The 14,137-nt window shown below is 47.9% G+C and overlaps 1 protein-coding gene across 1 annotated transcript in view; it reads left to right on the plus strand.

Annotated features, from left to right (window-relative positions):
• The window catches only part of POMT2 (protein-O-mannosyltransferase 2), a 52,349-nt gene extending 38,495 nt beyond the window's left edge, over positions 1-13,854 (plus strand). The window contains exons 10-21 of the mRNA XM_006864772.1: positions 95-161; positions 2,324-2,393; positions 4,567-4,645; positions 5,902-6,053; positions 6,494-6,585; positions 7,573-7,649; positions 10,948-11,019; positions 11,267-11,326; positions 11,417-11,522; positions 12,707-12,847; positions 12,927-13,026; positions 13,749-13,854. Of these exons, the coding sequence (XP_006864834.1) occupies positions 95-161; positions 2,324-2,393; positions 4,567-4,645; positions 5,902-6,053; positions 6,494-6,585; positions 7,573-7,649; positions 10,948-11,019; positions 11,267-11,326; positions 11,417-11,522; positions 12,707-12,847; positions 12,927-13,026; positions 13,749-13,854 (1,122 nt within the window). The remainder of the gene's footprint in view (positions 1-94; positions 162-2,323; positions 2,394-4,566; positions 4,646-5,901; positions 6,054-6,493; positions 6,586-7,572; positions 7,650-10,947; positions 11,020-11,266; positions 11,327-11,416; positions 11,523-12,706; positions 12,848-12,926; positions 13,027-13,748) is intronic.
• Positions 13,855-14,137: the final 283 nt, after the last annotated feature.

Consider the following 14,137-nt stretch of genomic DNA (forward strand, 5'->3'; position numbering starts at 1 on the left):
TTCCGGAAGAGGCCTAAGCAATGATGGTTTGCTGCTGATTGTCATAAGGCCTGCTGCGTGGATAGTTACAGTATTCTCCTTCCCCCCAACCTAGGTCACTACCTATTTGCACAAGGACTACAACAACCTGTGGATTATCAAGAAACATAACACGAACGCAGGTAATGTGGTAAGAACTGATGCTTTTTGTGTTCTTACTCTGAGCCCTCCTTACCATTTCTTATGCCACCAAAAAGATGAGGCTGAGATGGACTCTTCTGAGCATTCTTTCTTGACATCTTTTCTAATCTCAGTGATCCTTTCTACAATTATCTGTTGAGCACCAAACCCTGTTGTATGCATAGAGGATGAGCAGTGAGCAAGACAGATGCACTCTCACTCTTAGAACAGTTGTTTTGAAACCAGACCCTAACCCTAGCCCAAACCCAGACAGCGGGACTCCAGGAAGAGGTTACCTAAACGTGCTGGCTACTCTCATGTCTAGTGGTTTTCCTTTTCAACAACTCTGTCGTAAATTGGTTGTGATGTAAGTCAGATGTCTCATTCTTTTCATTTCTTTATCAGTGTCTTTATTAGTCCAATCCTTATTTGCCATTAGGGGTTGGGAACATTGCGTGTCAACTTACAGCAAGCCTTGCAGGTCACAGCATGTGGTGCAACTCAAGTTAACCTGATAAAATCGTGTGCTGCCCATTGGCCATTCCTAGCCTGGGGCAGTTCGCTGGAGATGGAGATCTGAAGGCCTGCTAGCTTTGGGGCTGGGCTTGGACTAGGCTAGTACTTGGGGCCTCCCTTGGATGCTGGCAGAGCTGCTCCTAATTGGCCTGGGCAAAGCTACCCTGGACAGCTCTCAGGGCTTCATGACAAGGGCTGTATGGGGATTCTTCTCTCTGGTCAGACGCGGTGCCTTCTGCTCTTGCTCACCTTCCTGAGTGCCTGTGATTGTCCCATGATACAGGCATTCTCTGGCTTCCTACAGGAATGGGGATGTGGGACTGTGTAGACCGATGTCTTTATGCTTTTGTTGGCTATAAGGCTCCTTTCCCCAGCACAAAAAAAAAAAAAACCCTTCATATGAAATAGAATTTTCTTTTATGTTGATTTATTTGTTTGGCCATCTTGCTAATTCAGCTTTTTAAGAGGGCTTAAATTGCAGCATAAGAACGGGCGGGCGACTTTGCAGTTGAAATTTCTAATTCTCTTGAGAACCACTGATCTGACTGGTGAATCGCTCTTTCTGGACCTCAGTCTGTTTACAGTGTTTATGCCTCACTGTTCAGGACAGCAATTTGCAAGGTTCCTCTCGTGTTGCTATGGTGACTGTCAGCTCCTTTGTTCATGGCATCACCTTTCTAATCCCTGATTGGTCTTGACTTCCAGATGCTACAGAAATGGTCCTTCCCTCACCCCTACCCTGTTATTCTAGCAAGCAAGTCTATTGCCAGAGACCAGATAATTGCTATCAACATTTATAGGATTTCTCATATGATTTTAAGGCGAACTGGGCAAATGGTTATTTTAATGGAATTATTTTTTGGAAGACTATGTGACCACTAGAGTCTTGGCGTGGCGCTGTAGGATAAGCACTAGACTGCAAGGTCAGTTTGAACCACAAGGTTGGCTGTTCAAACTCACCAGCTGCTCCTTGGAAACCCTATACAGGGTCACTATGAGTCAAAACTGACTCCAAGGTGCTAAACAACAACATATGACTACTAGGAGTTCTGGCATAGTGCTGTAAGGTAAGCACTGGACTGCTAACTGAAAAGTTGGTGATTCAAACCCACCAGCCATTCCTCAGAAGGCCTACATAGGGTAGTCGGCACTTGACAATAACAGCAACAACATATGATTACTAAAATGGAAATCTTATTATTTAACCTCCATTTAAAAATCCTCTAGTGGGCTTTCAATGCCTTTCAGATAATGGCCAGTTGCCCTGGCCCGACATAGACAATCTGGCCCTGCTTCTTGTCCACCACCCTCATCTCCTATTCCTGTTCTCCTTCCTGCCCCACCCTCCACACCTGATGAAACCATTTGCCATTGGTCAGATGAGTTTTGTTCCTTCATAGCTCTGTGCCTTTGCCCCACTTGTCCTCCCTCTCCCTTAAGAGTCATCCCAAGCACCATCGCTAGGACACCCTTTTCTAATCCTCTGAGGTAAGCAGGCGCCCTTTCTCTGTGGTCCCACAGTACTCTGTTAGTAATGCTAGCATATGTTACGTTGGACTGTCATCGTTAGTTTACCAGTAAGCCCGCAGTGAACACTAGGCCTAATGAAGGAGTGACTTCAGATATCAATGCTTGTTTCTTCTTGCAGATCCCCTAGATCCGTCATTTCCAGTGGAGTTTGTGAGACATGGAGACATCATTCGACTAGAACACAAAGAGTAATTAAATTTGCTGTTTGGGATAAATGAATAGGCGCTAAGGGTAGGGAGAAACAGAAGTGAAATTTGGGTGAGGATCTAGTAAATGGAACAGAGGGAACCATTTTAGGGAGACTGGTGAGATTAGCAGGCCACTCTACCTGCCAATGTTGGTTTGGGGGCTTTGAACTTTGAGGTTACCTTTCAGTTTCCCTTTTACTAGAGGAAAAAAGAAAAAAATTGATTTTATTGGAGCTTCCTAAGTGGCTGCTTTTGGAGTCCTGGTGTGGAGCTGTGGGTTAATGCACCAGACCGCAAAGCCATTTGAACTGCAAGGTCAGTGGTTCAAGCTCACCAGCCACTCCTTGGAAACCCTACACAGGGTCGCTATGGGTTGGAACCGACTCGATGGCACTTAACAACAATAACAGCAAATGGCTACTTTCAGACAGATCTGAGAGTCTCTTTCCAAGAATATAGCAAGTTCGTTTATTTAACCAATGTTCTCACTAAAAGTGCTGGGATAATATGAGAGCGTTAGTGAACTGACAGCATGGGATGGCATTACCCAATCAAGTGTAATGTGCAAGAGATAATTTGGAGAAATCAGTAACAAGGAACCTTGGTGGCTCTGTGGGGTAGGCATTGAATGACTAACTGCAAGATCTGTGGTTCAAACCCACCAACTGCTCCAAGGGAGAAAGATGAAGCTGTCTGCTCCCAGAAAAAGTTAGTCTTGGAAACCCTATTTAGGGTCACTGAGTTAGAGTCCACTCCGTGGCATTGGTTTTTAGTGGGGAACCACTTTCACCTGGATCCCACAGTCTTGGGTTTTGGTCTTTTATTTTGGCTGCTGCTTGAGAGGAGGGATTTCAAAGTCAAAGCTCTAGGGCCACCCAAAGTGGTAAACTTCCCAAATGCGGAGCCCCAAAAGGCCACATCTTTATAGAATAAGGGTAAACTCAAGGGAAATCTGCCCTGTCTACATATCCCTGGGAAAAGTTTCTTGAATATTGAGAAGTGTGAGGGATGGAAGAGTGGACTAGACCTAGGTCCTGAGAAGTTGTCAGTCAGTCCTCACATGGATTTGTAGCTTAAATCCTCTCACCTGATGGTCTTAAAATTCTCAAGTTGTGCATTTACATGGATGTGATCCTAGATGGGCAGTGCCTCCGAGTTGCCCAGCTAAAAGCGAATCATTTTTTAGCAGCAATGAATGGTACACAGTCAAAAGTAGCTAAGCACACAAAGACATAAGACGTCGTTGGAAGAACCAGCAGAAACAATAGACAGTAGAAATATTCTCACAAAGATTTCAGATGCTGAAATTATCACACACATTTTTAAAAAAACCATGGCTATACGTATATAGAAAAGAGATAAGGAGTGGTTTTCCTAGCCAGTTGAATGATGTTGTTGTTAAGTGCCATTGAATTGGTTCCAACCCATAGCGACTGGTGAGTTTGAACTGCCAACCCTGCAGTTCAAACCGACTTTGCAGGCCTGCGCATTAACCCACAGCATCACACTAGGATTCCAATTGAATTATGGATACTGTTCAATTTTATTTTATTATTAGCAAATACTTGTATATTTTATTAACAAATAGGTACATTTTACTTATTATTAAATGTTATTTTCATAAAATTCCAAACTTTTTATATTCAACATTTTTTTACTTATATGATAAAACTAAGTTGCTATGAAAACAAAAGCTAAGTTAGCCCTTTCTCCCCACCACAGATTTCCGCTTTAAAAACAAATAAAAGGGTGGCGAGAGTAGAGTGGGTGCGGGAGTTTTACCTGCCTCAGAACATAAGTAGATTGGGAGGTGGACTTTTTTTCTACCTCATCAGTCAGACAAGTTTAGTGCTTCCAAGCTGCCAAATGTGTGAAAGTCACCTCCTACCCCACCCCACCACCACCTGAAGCCAGTCCTTTTCTTGGAATGTACTCCAGTATTCCTACCATCTGTCTCTCCTGATTTAGGCTCTTCTCCAATTCTTTGGATTTCTATCTTTTGTGAGTAACTAGGCACGAAGTTCCTGAAATGTTGTATTTCATGGTTTACATTTAAATTTTGCTTCTCTTCATAGCAGACTCTGAATGTGCTAGGTTAAAGAAGGAGCTCTGCACGTATCACTGTCTTCCTCACAATAACTTCAGAGAATCACTTCTTTCTCTTAACTTCTAGGACCTCTCGGAACTTGCACAGCCACTATCATGAGGCACCCCTGACCCGGAAGCACTATCAAGTTACTGGCTATGGCATAGTAAGTGAGCACTTGGGGTGTGAGGAGGATGTAAAAAGTTGTGGGCCCTGGCTCAGGGCCTTTTGGCAGAATAGCCTCCCTAGAATTCTAGAATGTTCCTAAGGATTTGAGGCTGCAAAGTGACTCTTGTTAAATGTTAATTTGGGAGATTTTTGGCTAAGCTTGCTGTGGTAAAAGCAACTTAAGAGATCTATTTGTCTTCATCCCATTCCCCCCCTGGTAACTATGCCATTTTTACATTCTGACAATAAATGTTAAATAGGAATATTATTTGGGTTCCTTTTAAAATCACATTGGATATAGAAGCCAAGATCCCATAACATGGCCCCAGATGAGTATGTAAGTTTATCCCTTGCCAGAATCCCAAATTCTCATTGGTTTTAAGCTTTTCTTCCCTGATCTGCAGAGGGATGTTATATACAGGAATTTTGTTTTTTACTGCCTTGGGGAGATGTCTTTATAGAGGAAGCTCTGTGAATACTTATGGCTTATGGAGTAATTTGAAGACAAAGGCAACTAGTAGGAACTCTATGGTTCTTAGTTGTATCTCCTTCCAAGGGCTGTAGTGTTCTATAAAGATTCTGGGTTCCATAATGTAGATTTCCCAGTTCCCTTCCTATTTACTTGTCCCTTATTGTACTAGAGCCAAGAATTGTTTTTCTGTGTGCATCTTCTGAGAAGAATTAGACCCAACAATCTTCATTTTTAAAGTACAATATCCAGGCCAGACCTTTCTGGCTTAGATGAGTGCATATCCAGATGGCCACAGTAATGGATTTAAATGGTCCAGATTTATTTCTGTTTGTTCAGGCTGGTGTCTTGAGTTTAATGGTTTAAAGACAGAAACATATATTTAGAACTTAAAAGTTCTAGTCTTATGAAGTAAAGAACTCGGCTTCCGGCTCTATGAGGTATACTGCTCTTCTTGGGTGTAACAGTGAGTGCTGGGCAGTCTTAGTGACCTGAGATATTTATATGGAGTGCTTGGGTGGTGCTGTAGGATAGACACTGGTCTGTGAACCAAAACGTTGGCAGTTCAAACCCACCAGCTGCTCCTCAGAAACCCCTATACAGGGTTGTATGAGGCAGAACCAACTTGAGGTACTGAATAACAACAAGGTCTCCCCTTTCCGGGCTCTGGTTGCATTGGTCTTTGACTTTTGATAACGGGGTGACAACTAAAAGGCATGTATGTTTTGGCCATCTCCCTTTTCTGACACCTTGTCTCTAAAGTCATCTCACTTTCATTGTGGCAGAATGGTACAGGAGACTCAAATGATTTCTGGCGGATTGAGGTGGTAAACAGAAAATTTGGAAACCGCATCAAAGTACTGAGAAGTCGAATTCGCCTGATCCATCTGGTCACCGGTTGTGTCTTGGGCTCCTCAGGAAAGGTCCTGCCCAAGTGGTGAGTCTCTGGGGCCCTGATGTACCAATAAAGGCTCGCAGTTTTCCTTCTACTCTATGAGAAATATACTAGAAGCTTCTGTTCTCCAGTGATCAAGGTTCACCTCAGATTTGTTCTTGTGGCAGATGGAGGAGGGAAAAGATTGTCAGGTATGTCTGGGGAACAGAGTTCCAGGGTAGTTTTGGTGTTTTATGTGTTCTGAGAGTGAAATGTTTCTACATCTGGCTTGTGGCAATAACTCACTGGGTTTGTGCCTCTTTCTAAAATGGGAATATGGTATGCTAGACTATTGCTAGGAGAGCTTTAGACTATCCAAGAATGAGGTTGAAAAAAGTAGGCCCACTGGGTTGAAGAGAGAAAGACTTCCCAGATTTTAGGGCAGTAGACACCCTCTGGGTGGTTGTGAGGTCCCTTAGGAACAATGTGACTGCTTTTCACAGGGGCTGGGAGCAGTTGGAAGTTACTTGCACTCCATACCTGAAGGACACCCTCAACTCCATCTGGAATGTGGAGGACCATTTCAATCCCAAACGTGAGTGAGTTCACTTCCGTGGCTAGCTCTGATGGGAAACGTTTATAAGTCATCCATATTGTAGAAAATTAAACCTTCATATGTCGACGTTTTCTTCTTCGTCTTTTCAGTCTAATCTCTTCACACGAGTCCCTTGGGTGTAAGGAAGCTAGCTCCTTTTTCTTCATCCACTGTCTCCTGAAACGCTTTTCCCCAGAGATCAAGGGTGTCACTAGGGGTGGGGGCTCGTTGCCTGTTCCCAGTTTCCCAGCCTCTTGCTGCATTTTGACTCTCCTCCTTACAGTCTGAATGCAGGTGCCTCTGTCCTGTTTCCGTATGGGCTCTTCTATCCTCGGCACTGTGGGTACCTCAGCCCCACTCCCAGCCTACCCACAAGGCTTAGAGCAGGCAGGCGTTTCCCTTTATGTCACGGTACAGAGCTCTGCCTCCCCACCTCCAGCCAACACTTTATAGAAAGTGACGTTCTCAGCTCTGATGTGACCCCCATATCTATATGCCCTTGGACACCTCCACTTCCGTATCATCCTCAGCGCAATCGTCTTTAGATTCATCATCTGTCCTCTGCAGCGAACCCTCTCTTTGCTTCTGTTCTCCGTGTCTCCACTTCAGTCTTACCACCTAATCTAGCCAAAGCAGCGAATTAATTCACTAGTTCATCCACTGTACTGCGTGGGCCTGGAGCTGTGTTGTTGAGTGAGGTAGACGTGGTCCCTGCCTCACAGGAGAGAGCAGCAGTATGTTGCTGAGAGCTGTGGGAGCGAGCGCCAAGGCAGGGAGGCCCTGTTGTCTGCTTGCTCTCTGTTGTTCTGAATGTCTGAGGAGTGCTTCATACAAGCAGAATAAGTGGTCAAGTATTGGCCAGGCTTCCCTCCATCTCTTCAACACGCTCACCTACTTGTTAACCAGCTAGTCAGTGGATTTATTATGAACAGGCAGACTATGAGGCCAGAAGGTGTAACAAAGGCTTGCTTCTCATTTCTTTCTCAGTGCCAAACATCAGTCTGGACGTGCTGAAGCCCAGTTTTTCTGAGATCTTGCTGGAGTCCCACATGGTCATGTTCCGGGTACTGTGACCCTTCTTGCTTTCCTAGAGCGCTTTACCATCCATAAACTTGGCTCACACACCAGGAGCCCTGGTATAGGTCCACTTCCCCCTGGTGGAGAACTTGGAAAGTGTTTTCAATGACGGGTTTACTTGTTCTTCAACGACATGTCCCAGCTCACAGGAAGGTGGTGGTGTTGGTGATGCCAGTGGAAGTTTTGCTCACTCTTACATAGCAGACACTGTACAAAATAGTCATTCATTTAGTTCTTGAGCAGTCCAGTGAGGATTAGTACTGTCCCCAGTTTACAGATGAGGGAACTGAGGCACAGAGAGGTTAAGGACCTGGCCCAGCTAGTATAAGAAGTAGGTCGCGGAGTCACTGCCAGGGCACAGGCTTTCAGAGTCACACTATACACTGAGCCCCTCTCTCTCTAAGTCGTTTCAGATTTGTTCACGTGACAGAACCCCAGAAAATCATGGTGCTTGTGGTTAGATATCATGAAACACTGGTGCTTTGTGCTAGCATATGAAATTGTTGTTGTTGTTAAGTGCTATCTTGTCGGTTTCAACTCAGCGGCCCTGTATAAGGTTTTAGGATCAATTTGATTAGTAGCTAAGCTAGGGCACCCTGGTGATGCAGTAGTTAAGCACTTAGCTATTAATCAAAAGGTCAGTGATTTGAACCCACGAACAGTTCCGTGGAAGAACAGCCTTGGCAGCCTCCTCCTGTAAAGATTCCAGACTGGAAAGCCCTGTGGGGGTAGCTCTGCTCTGTCCTGCGGGGTCGCTATGAGGCAGTCAGCTTGACAGCACTCATCAGTACCACCAAACCTCACCAGTATTCCAACCCTCGTGTTCCCAGAGAGATGTGAATAACTCAGATGGCATGGCTGATGAGTCTTTGAACTGTTCCGAAGACTCATTGTTTGCACTCTTTCCGGTTTGAACTGCAAGGGCAGTGGTTCAAACTCACCAGCCGCTCCTTGGAAACCGTATACAGGGTCGCTATGAGTCAGAACTAACTCGACAGTACTTAACAACAACAACAACAACATTGCTCATTGGTATGGTGCTGGAGGTTCAGCATTGGACTGAGAACCACAAGATCGTCAGTTCAAACCCATCAGCAGCTCCTTGGAAACCCTATATAGGGGCGCTGTGAGTTGGAACTGACTTGATGGCACTCACAACAACAACAAATTGCTCACTAGCTGACAAGCAGTCATAGCATCAAAGACTTGGGACAATTGAGAGAGGTAAAAATGTAGTTGAGAAAGCTGATCTGTTAGCTTAAACTCATTAGCCATGAGTTGGGAAAAGTGCTACCATTTTTATGTTTGGGAGAAGCCCCTACTCTGACCTATGGAAACTCAGCGTTCTGTAGGAAAGATGTTTAAGAACCCTAGATCTTAAGCATGATTCCCACCCCACCCCCGTGACTGCTGGGAGGTGTCCTCATGGCTCTGTTCCCTCAGGTGAACCATTGTCAAATGGCTTTCCTAGAAGTGGTTAGGTAAGCAGTCCTCACTAAATAGACTTGACTTGTTCTCCCAGATTAAATAAATTCAAATTCTGACTTAAAACATAAGTGTCATTTCTGCACATGAAGAGGTGATGCGTTGACACGGAACAATCTCTGGGTCCCTTCTTGTCTGACTCTCTACTTGTAGCTGTCAGTGAGGCCTGATGACATGGCTGTTTTGAATATCCACCTGTCATTAATGACAGCATTCCAGCTTTGGGTAGAATTTTAAGTCCAAAGACTTGCGTTTCTTTCCTCTCCTGTTGTTTAAGAAGTAATGTCAAAGAAGAAAAGGGAAGCAAGGGACTTTTTAAGTTAACTGATGTGGAGTCAAGGAGGGAGAGAGCTCAAAAATGAGTCCAGATGACAGACACTGCGGGATGAACCTCTCTTGACAATGAGCACAGGGCCTGAGGCCATGGAGGAGAAAGCTGAGCTTAGCTGGAAGGAGCCCGTTCTAGATTTTTATCAGGGTTGGGTTATAGAACTCTGCCTCCTTCTATCACTTGGTTCAACAAAAGAGCTGGGTTTCTCAGGGTTGAACATAGTGAATAGTACCCTTGGCTTGTCACAGCTCAGGTTGGAGTCCCTGAGTGTGGCACTGATTTGCCTCAGCGGTCACCCAAGTGGTCTGGACTGATTCCGTCTTCCTTCGAGGGGCCATTCAGGTGGCCACAGTGGGTCAAGGGCTGCGTACTTGACCCCTTTGGGACTGACAGTCCGATGGTACTTTTGGCCTTGAAGAGGCCTGCCAGCTGTTCTCAACCCTCTAAAATTGGATTAGGAAGGTACTGGGTGGCGGTTCACTCAACCAGACCTTCTGGATCTTTCTTGGGCTAGATCAGTGACTCTCAGCCTAGGCCAATTTTGCTTCCCAGGGGACATTCCTGGCTGTCCTAAGTGACAGGTGGAGGAAGTACTACTTGCTCTCATGACTAGAGGGCAGGATGTTAAACATCTCACACTGTACAGGACAAAGACTTAGCCCAAAAGATGAGTAGTGCTGGGGCCGAGAAACTCTGACCCTATTACCTCTTTACTCCCCTTCTAGGAACAAGCTTTTCTCAGGGTTTCCCGGCAGTGAGGCTGAGGCCCGGGACTCTCATCCTATTCCTTGTTGTTTTTGCTACAGAGAGACAGAATACTGGATTAGGGCTGTGTCTGGGCCCTTCCGGCTCCAGTGAGCATGCTCAGCAGGACAGTGGCACTCCTCAGGGGTGGCAGGTCACTGCTGGGGCAGAGAATCTTATCCTTGTTCATATATAAGGCACAGACAGACATAGACAGTACAGCATGGTATTCATATTCTATGGGGAAGCTTAGAGGGAAAATTGTCTGGAGTTGGGGAGGGGAGGAGAATGTGGGGAAAGGATGAGAAACACTGCCCTAAAGTGCCATTCTCCATATCTAGGCTCTTTCAGAATTTCCAGGGTTCCGTCTGAAGGTGGCCTCCCACACCCCGCTCACAACCCCGTCTTGACCTTATCCTTGGCCTGGAAGATGGGTCTGTATTTTGTGCCCATAGCAAATAGACCCCCCCACTCCACTTTGCCTTCTTTCTCTCAATCTTAGAAGGTCCTGTTGTGGGAAACGGAGGCCTGCTCCTTTGGGGGAACTGAAGCAACTGTAGGCAGGTGGGCAGGCTGAGAGTGAGCACCGAATTTTTCTGCAAGTGGGAAGAGGAGAGAGGGTAGTTCTCAACAGTTGGTCATATGTCAGAACTATTTGACTTCCTGGGTTCTGCCAACCCTACAGGTCCATCTTGAATTTTTTTCTTTTGACCGCCATCTTGCAGGGGAACAGTGGCCTGAAACCCAAGGACAATGACTTTACCTCCAAACCCTGGCACTGGCCTATCAACTACCAGGTAATGCTTGAAGCTAGAGCTCCACCCCAGAAATGGAAACAAAAGGAGACCCTTGAGATTGGGACTTGGGGAATGTTCTGGGGTGGACAGGTGAGGGTGAAAAGAGCTGGCCAGCCTTTCCAGACAGCTCTTGTAGGGTTTGCACCTTTGAGCCTCTGCCCTAGCCCCCCAGTCTCCCGCCCCTTGGAGGACCCAGTGCCTGGGGGTGAGCTGGGCCTTGGTTCAGCAGTATACTCTCTGCCCACAGGGTCTGCGATTCTCAGGGGCCAATGACACGGACTTCCGAGTCTATCTGCTTGGCAACCCGGTGAGTGTCCTGTGCCTTCCGATTTGGGCCCTGGAACATTTGACTGCAGTGTTACCTGCCCTCTCACCCTCCTGCTCTCCTTCCGTGTAGGTGGTCTGGTGGCTGAATCTGTTGAGCATTGCCCTCTACCTCCTCACAGGGAGCCTCATTGCTGTGGCTGTGCAGAGAGGGGTGCGCCTGCCAGTGGAGGTGGAAGGTCAGGTCCCTGGGCCTCCCTCTCTGACTGGCAGCTGACAGGATGCCTGCACTTCTGGGGAGGCCCGGCCAGCTTGCCTTCATTGCCTGCCTCCCTTCTCCTTTGGTTTTTAAAGTGAACAATCAACACACATCCCAATGCTGAGTTAAATACCCTTGCTGTTGTTGTTAAGTGCTGTGGACACCGTTCCGACTCATAGTGACTTTGTCTAGGGTTTCCGAGACTTTATATCTTTGTGGGAACAGAAATCCTCTTCTTTCTCCCACAGATCTGCTGGTGGGTTCCAAACTCCCGACCTTGTGGTTTGCAGTCCAGTGCTTATCCTATGGTGCCATCACATTCCCCAAACACCCTGTAGGGTAGGATAGTATTAGCCCACTTGTATGGACTAGGAAATGGAGACACAAAGACATTAAGGAACTTGTCTTAATATCTAGAGCTAGTAAGTGATACTGGAGTCCTCGTGTGGTGCTGTAGGATAAGCACTTGACTGAAAAGGCAGTTTGAACTGCAAGGTCGGCAGTTCCAACTCACCAGCTCCTCCTATACGGGGTCGCTATGAGTTGGAACCAACTGAACAATACTGAACGACAGCAGTACGTAATAGAGCTGAGGTTTGAATGCAAGCAGTCTGACTTCAGAGTCTCCACTTTGAACCTCTGTGCTGTGTACTGAGCTGCCCCTCCCTTGCCCCATAGTCCTGTTCTCTAGTGGGCAGAGAGGAGCCCCTGAGCACAGTGTGTGGGTCCCTAACCTACTGCTCCCAGGTAGCTGTAGCGGGCAGGCAGGCGTGGAGCCTAGCATCTAAGGAGCCACTCAGACTCCTGTTGCCTCCTCAGCTCCCTGTCTGAACAGCCATAGCCCCCCAGTGTCTTCATCTCTGCCCCCCACCCCCACCCCACCTATGCCCCTGTCACCTACTCTAAAGGTCTGTGTGGCAGCAGAGGAGTGAGGCTTGGGTTCAGTGAGGGAAGCTGGCAGAGGTTCTGTAGGGGCTGCCTCTGCCATTGGTGCCAGGACCTCACCAGCCGGGTCTTGACCAGGGCTCTTGAGTTGCAGCCGGGCTGTTCCTGTTGGGCAGATGAGGGAAGGGAGACCCAGAGTGCTGATAGGTCTTACTCAAGGTCACCCAGCAGGAAGACCCTGTCCTCTGACTGGGGCTGTGTTGCTTGGGGTCCATCCAGGGCTGTCCCAGGTCCTGCTGCATGGAGGCGGTCAGGCCCTGCTTGGCTGGATGCTCCATTACTTCCCGTTCTTCTTGATGGGCCGGATCCTCTACTTCCACCACTATTTCCCAGCCATGCTCTTCTCCTGCATGCTAACAGGTCAGTGCTCCACGCAGAGGGAGGATGACTGCTGGAGCCACAAGGCTGACACTGAGTCTCTGTCTCTCCTCTTCAATAGGGATTCTGTGGGACACGCTCCTGCGCCTTGGTGCCTGGCGCCTGGCCAGCTGCATCCACCTGTGGGGAATCCTGAGCTTGCTCCTGGGAACTGCCTACAGGTAAGCAGTGCATCCCCACCCCCAGGCCTCAGTGGTGCATGGAGCTTGGATGCAGTTTCCCATCACCTGGGGTGCTGCTAGAAGCTACCTGTTCCTGGGCCCCTCCCCAGAGAGGCTCCCCAGGCGATCCCAGCTAGGGGAGACATGGGGCCGGCACCGCACTCTTGCCTCTGCCTGCAGTTTCCAGCGTTGGTACCACACAGCTCACCTGGAAGGGGGCCCCTCTTGGATCACAGTGGTTCTGGGTGGGTGAGGGAGAGGGTGAGGTGGTCGGATCAGAATCCCTGGAAGGAAGGTGAGTTTTGGAAGGCCACTTCTGTCCCTTCCCCACTGCTGGCCTCACAAGTCCTCCTGGTGAGAATCACTGAGTATCAGTGCCTTTAGGGACCAGACAGGACCAGAAAAGCTTGAAGCGGGAATGGCAGGCTGTATCCTGAGAGCTCATGAGGGCTCAGAGGCTAAAAACACATTTTAACAAACAATCTGGGCCAAGCAACCCACCACCAGAACTTGGGAGTGTTTGGAACGTTTTTTCACCTTGGAGCTCTTTCCTTTACTGTCGCTAACCCAGCATCTAGACTCTGACTACTGTGCGGTGCGCTTGAATGGCAAACAGACCGGTGTGGGGCTGCAGGGGTGGTTCTGTGTAGTGAGGCTCCCAAAGGCCCTGTGTCAGCACAGCGCAGGATGCCAGCTACTTCCTTCTGAATTCTCTCTCACAGCTTCTACCTCTTCCACCCGCTGGCTTACGGGATGGTTGGTCCCCTGGCCCAGAACCCCCTCAGTCCGATGGCAGGGCTAAGGTGGCTGGAATCTTGGGACTTCTGAGGGTGCAAGGACTCCAGCCTGGGGACAGCCAGCTGTGGAGCCAGGCCCTGGACCCTCCTGGCTGGAGAAAGGTGCTCGTGGAACCAGAGGGCCTCTGCTGCTCACCAGGACCAAGTTCCAGGAGTGATCCTGAGTGGACTCAGCCCTAGGGAGATGCCACCGTGGGTGGTAACCCAACAAGGACATCTGTCAGACCCGTTACCCGAGTGTGCAACAGGAGGGAGTGAGTGTGTGGGAGTGAGTGCATGTGTCCGCGTGCCTGCTCATGGACCCCATGTGACTG

This window comes from Chrysochloris asiatica, unplaced genomic scaffold (assembly GCF_000296735.1).
Source record: "Chrysochloris asiatica unplaced genomic scaffold, ChrAsi1.0 scaffold00070, whole genome shotgun sequence".
Taxonomy (NCBI): domain Eukaryota; kingdom Metazoa; phylum Chordata; class Mammalia; order Afrosoricida; family Chrysochloridae; genus Chrysochloris; species Chrysochloris asiatica.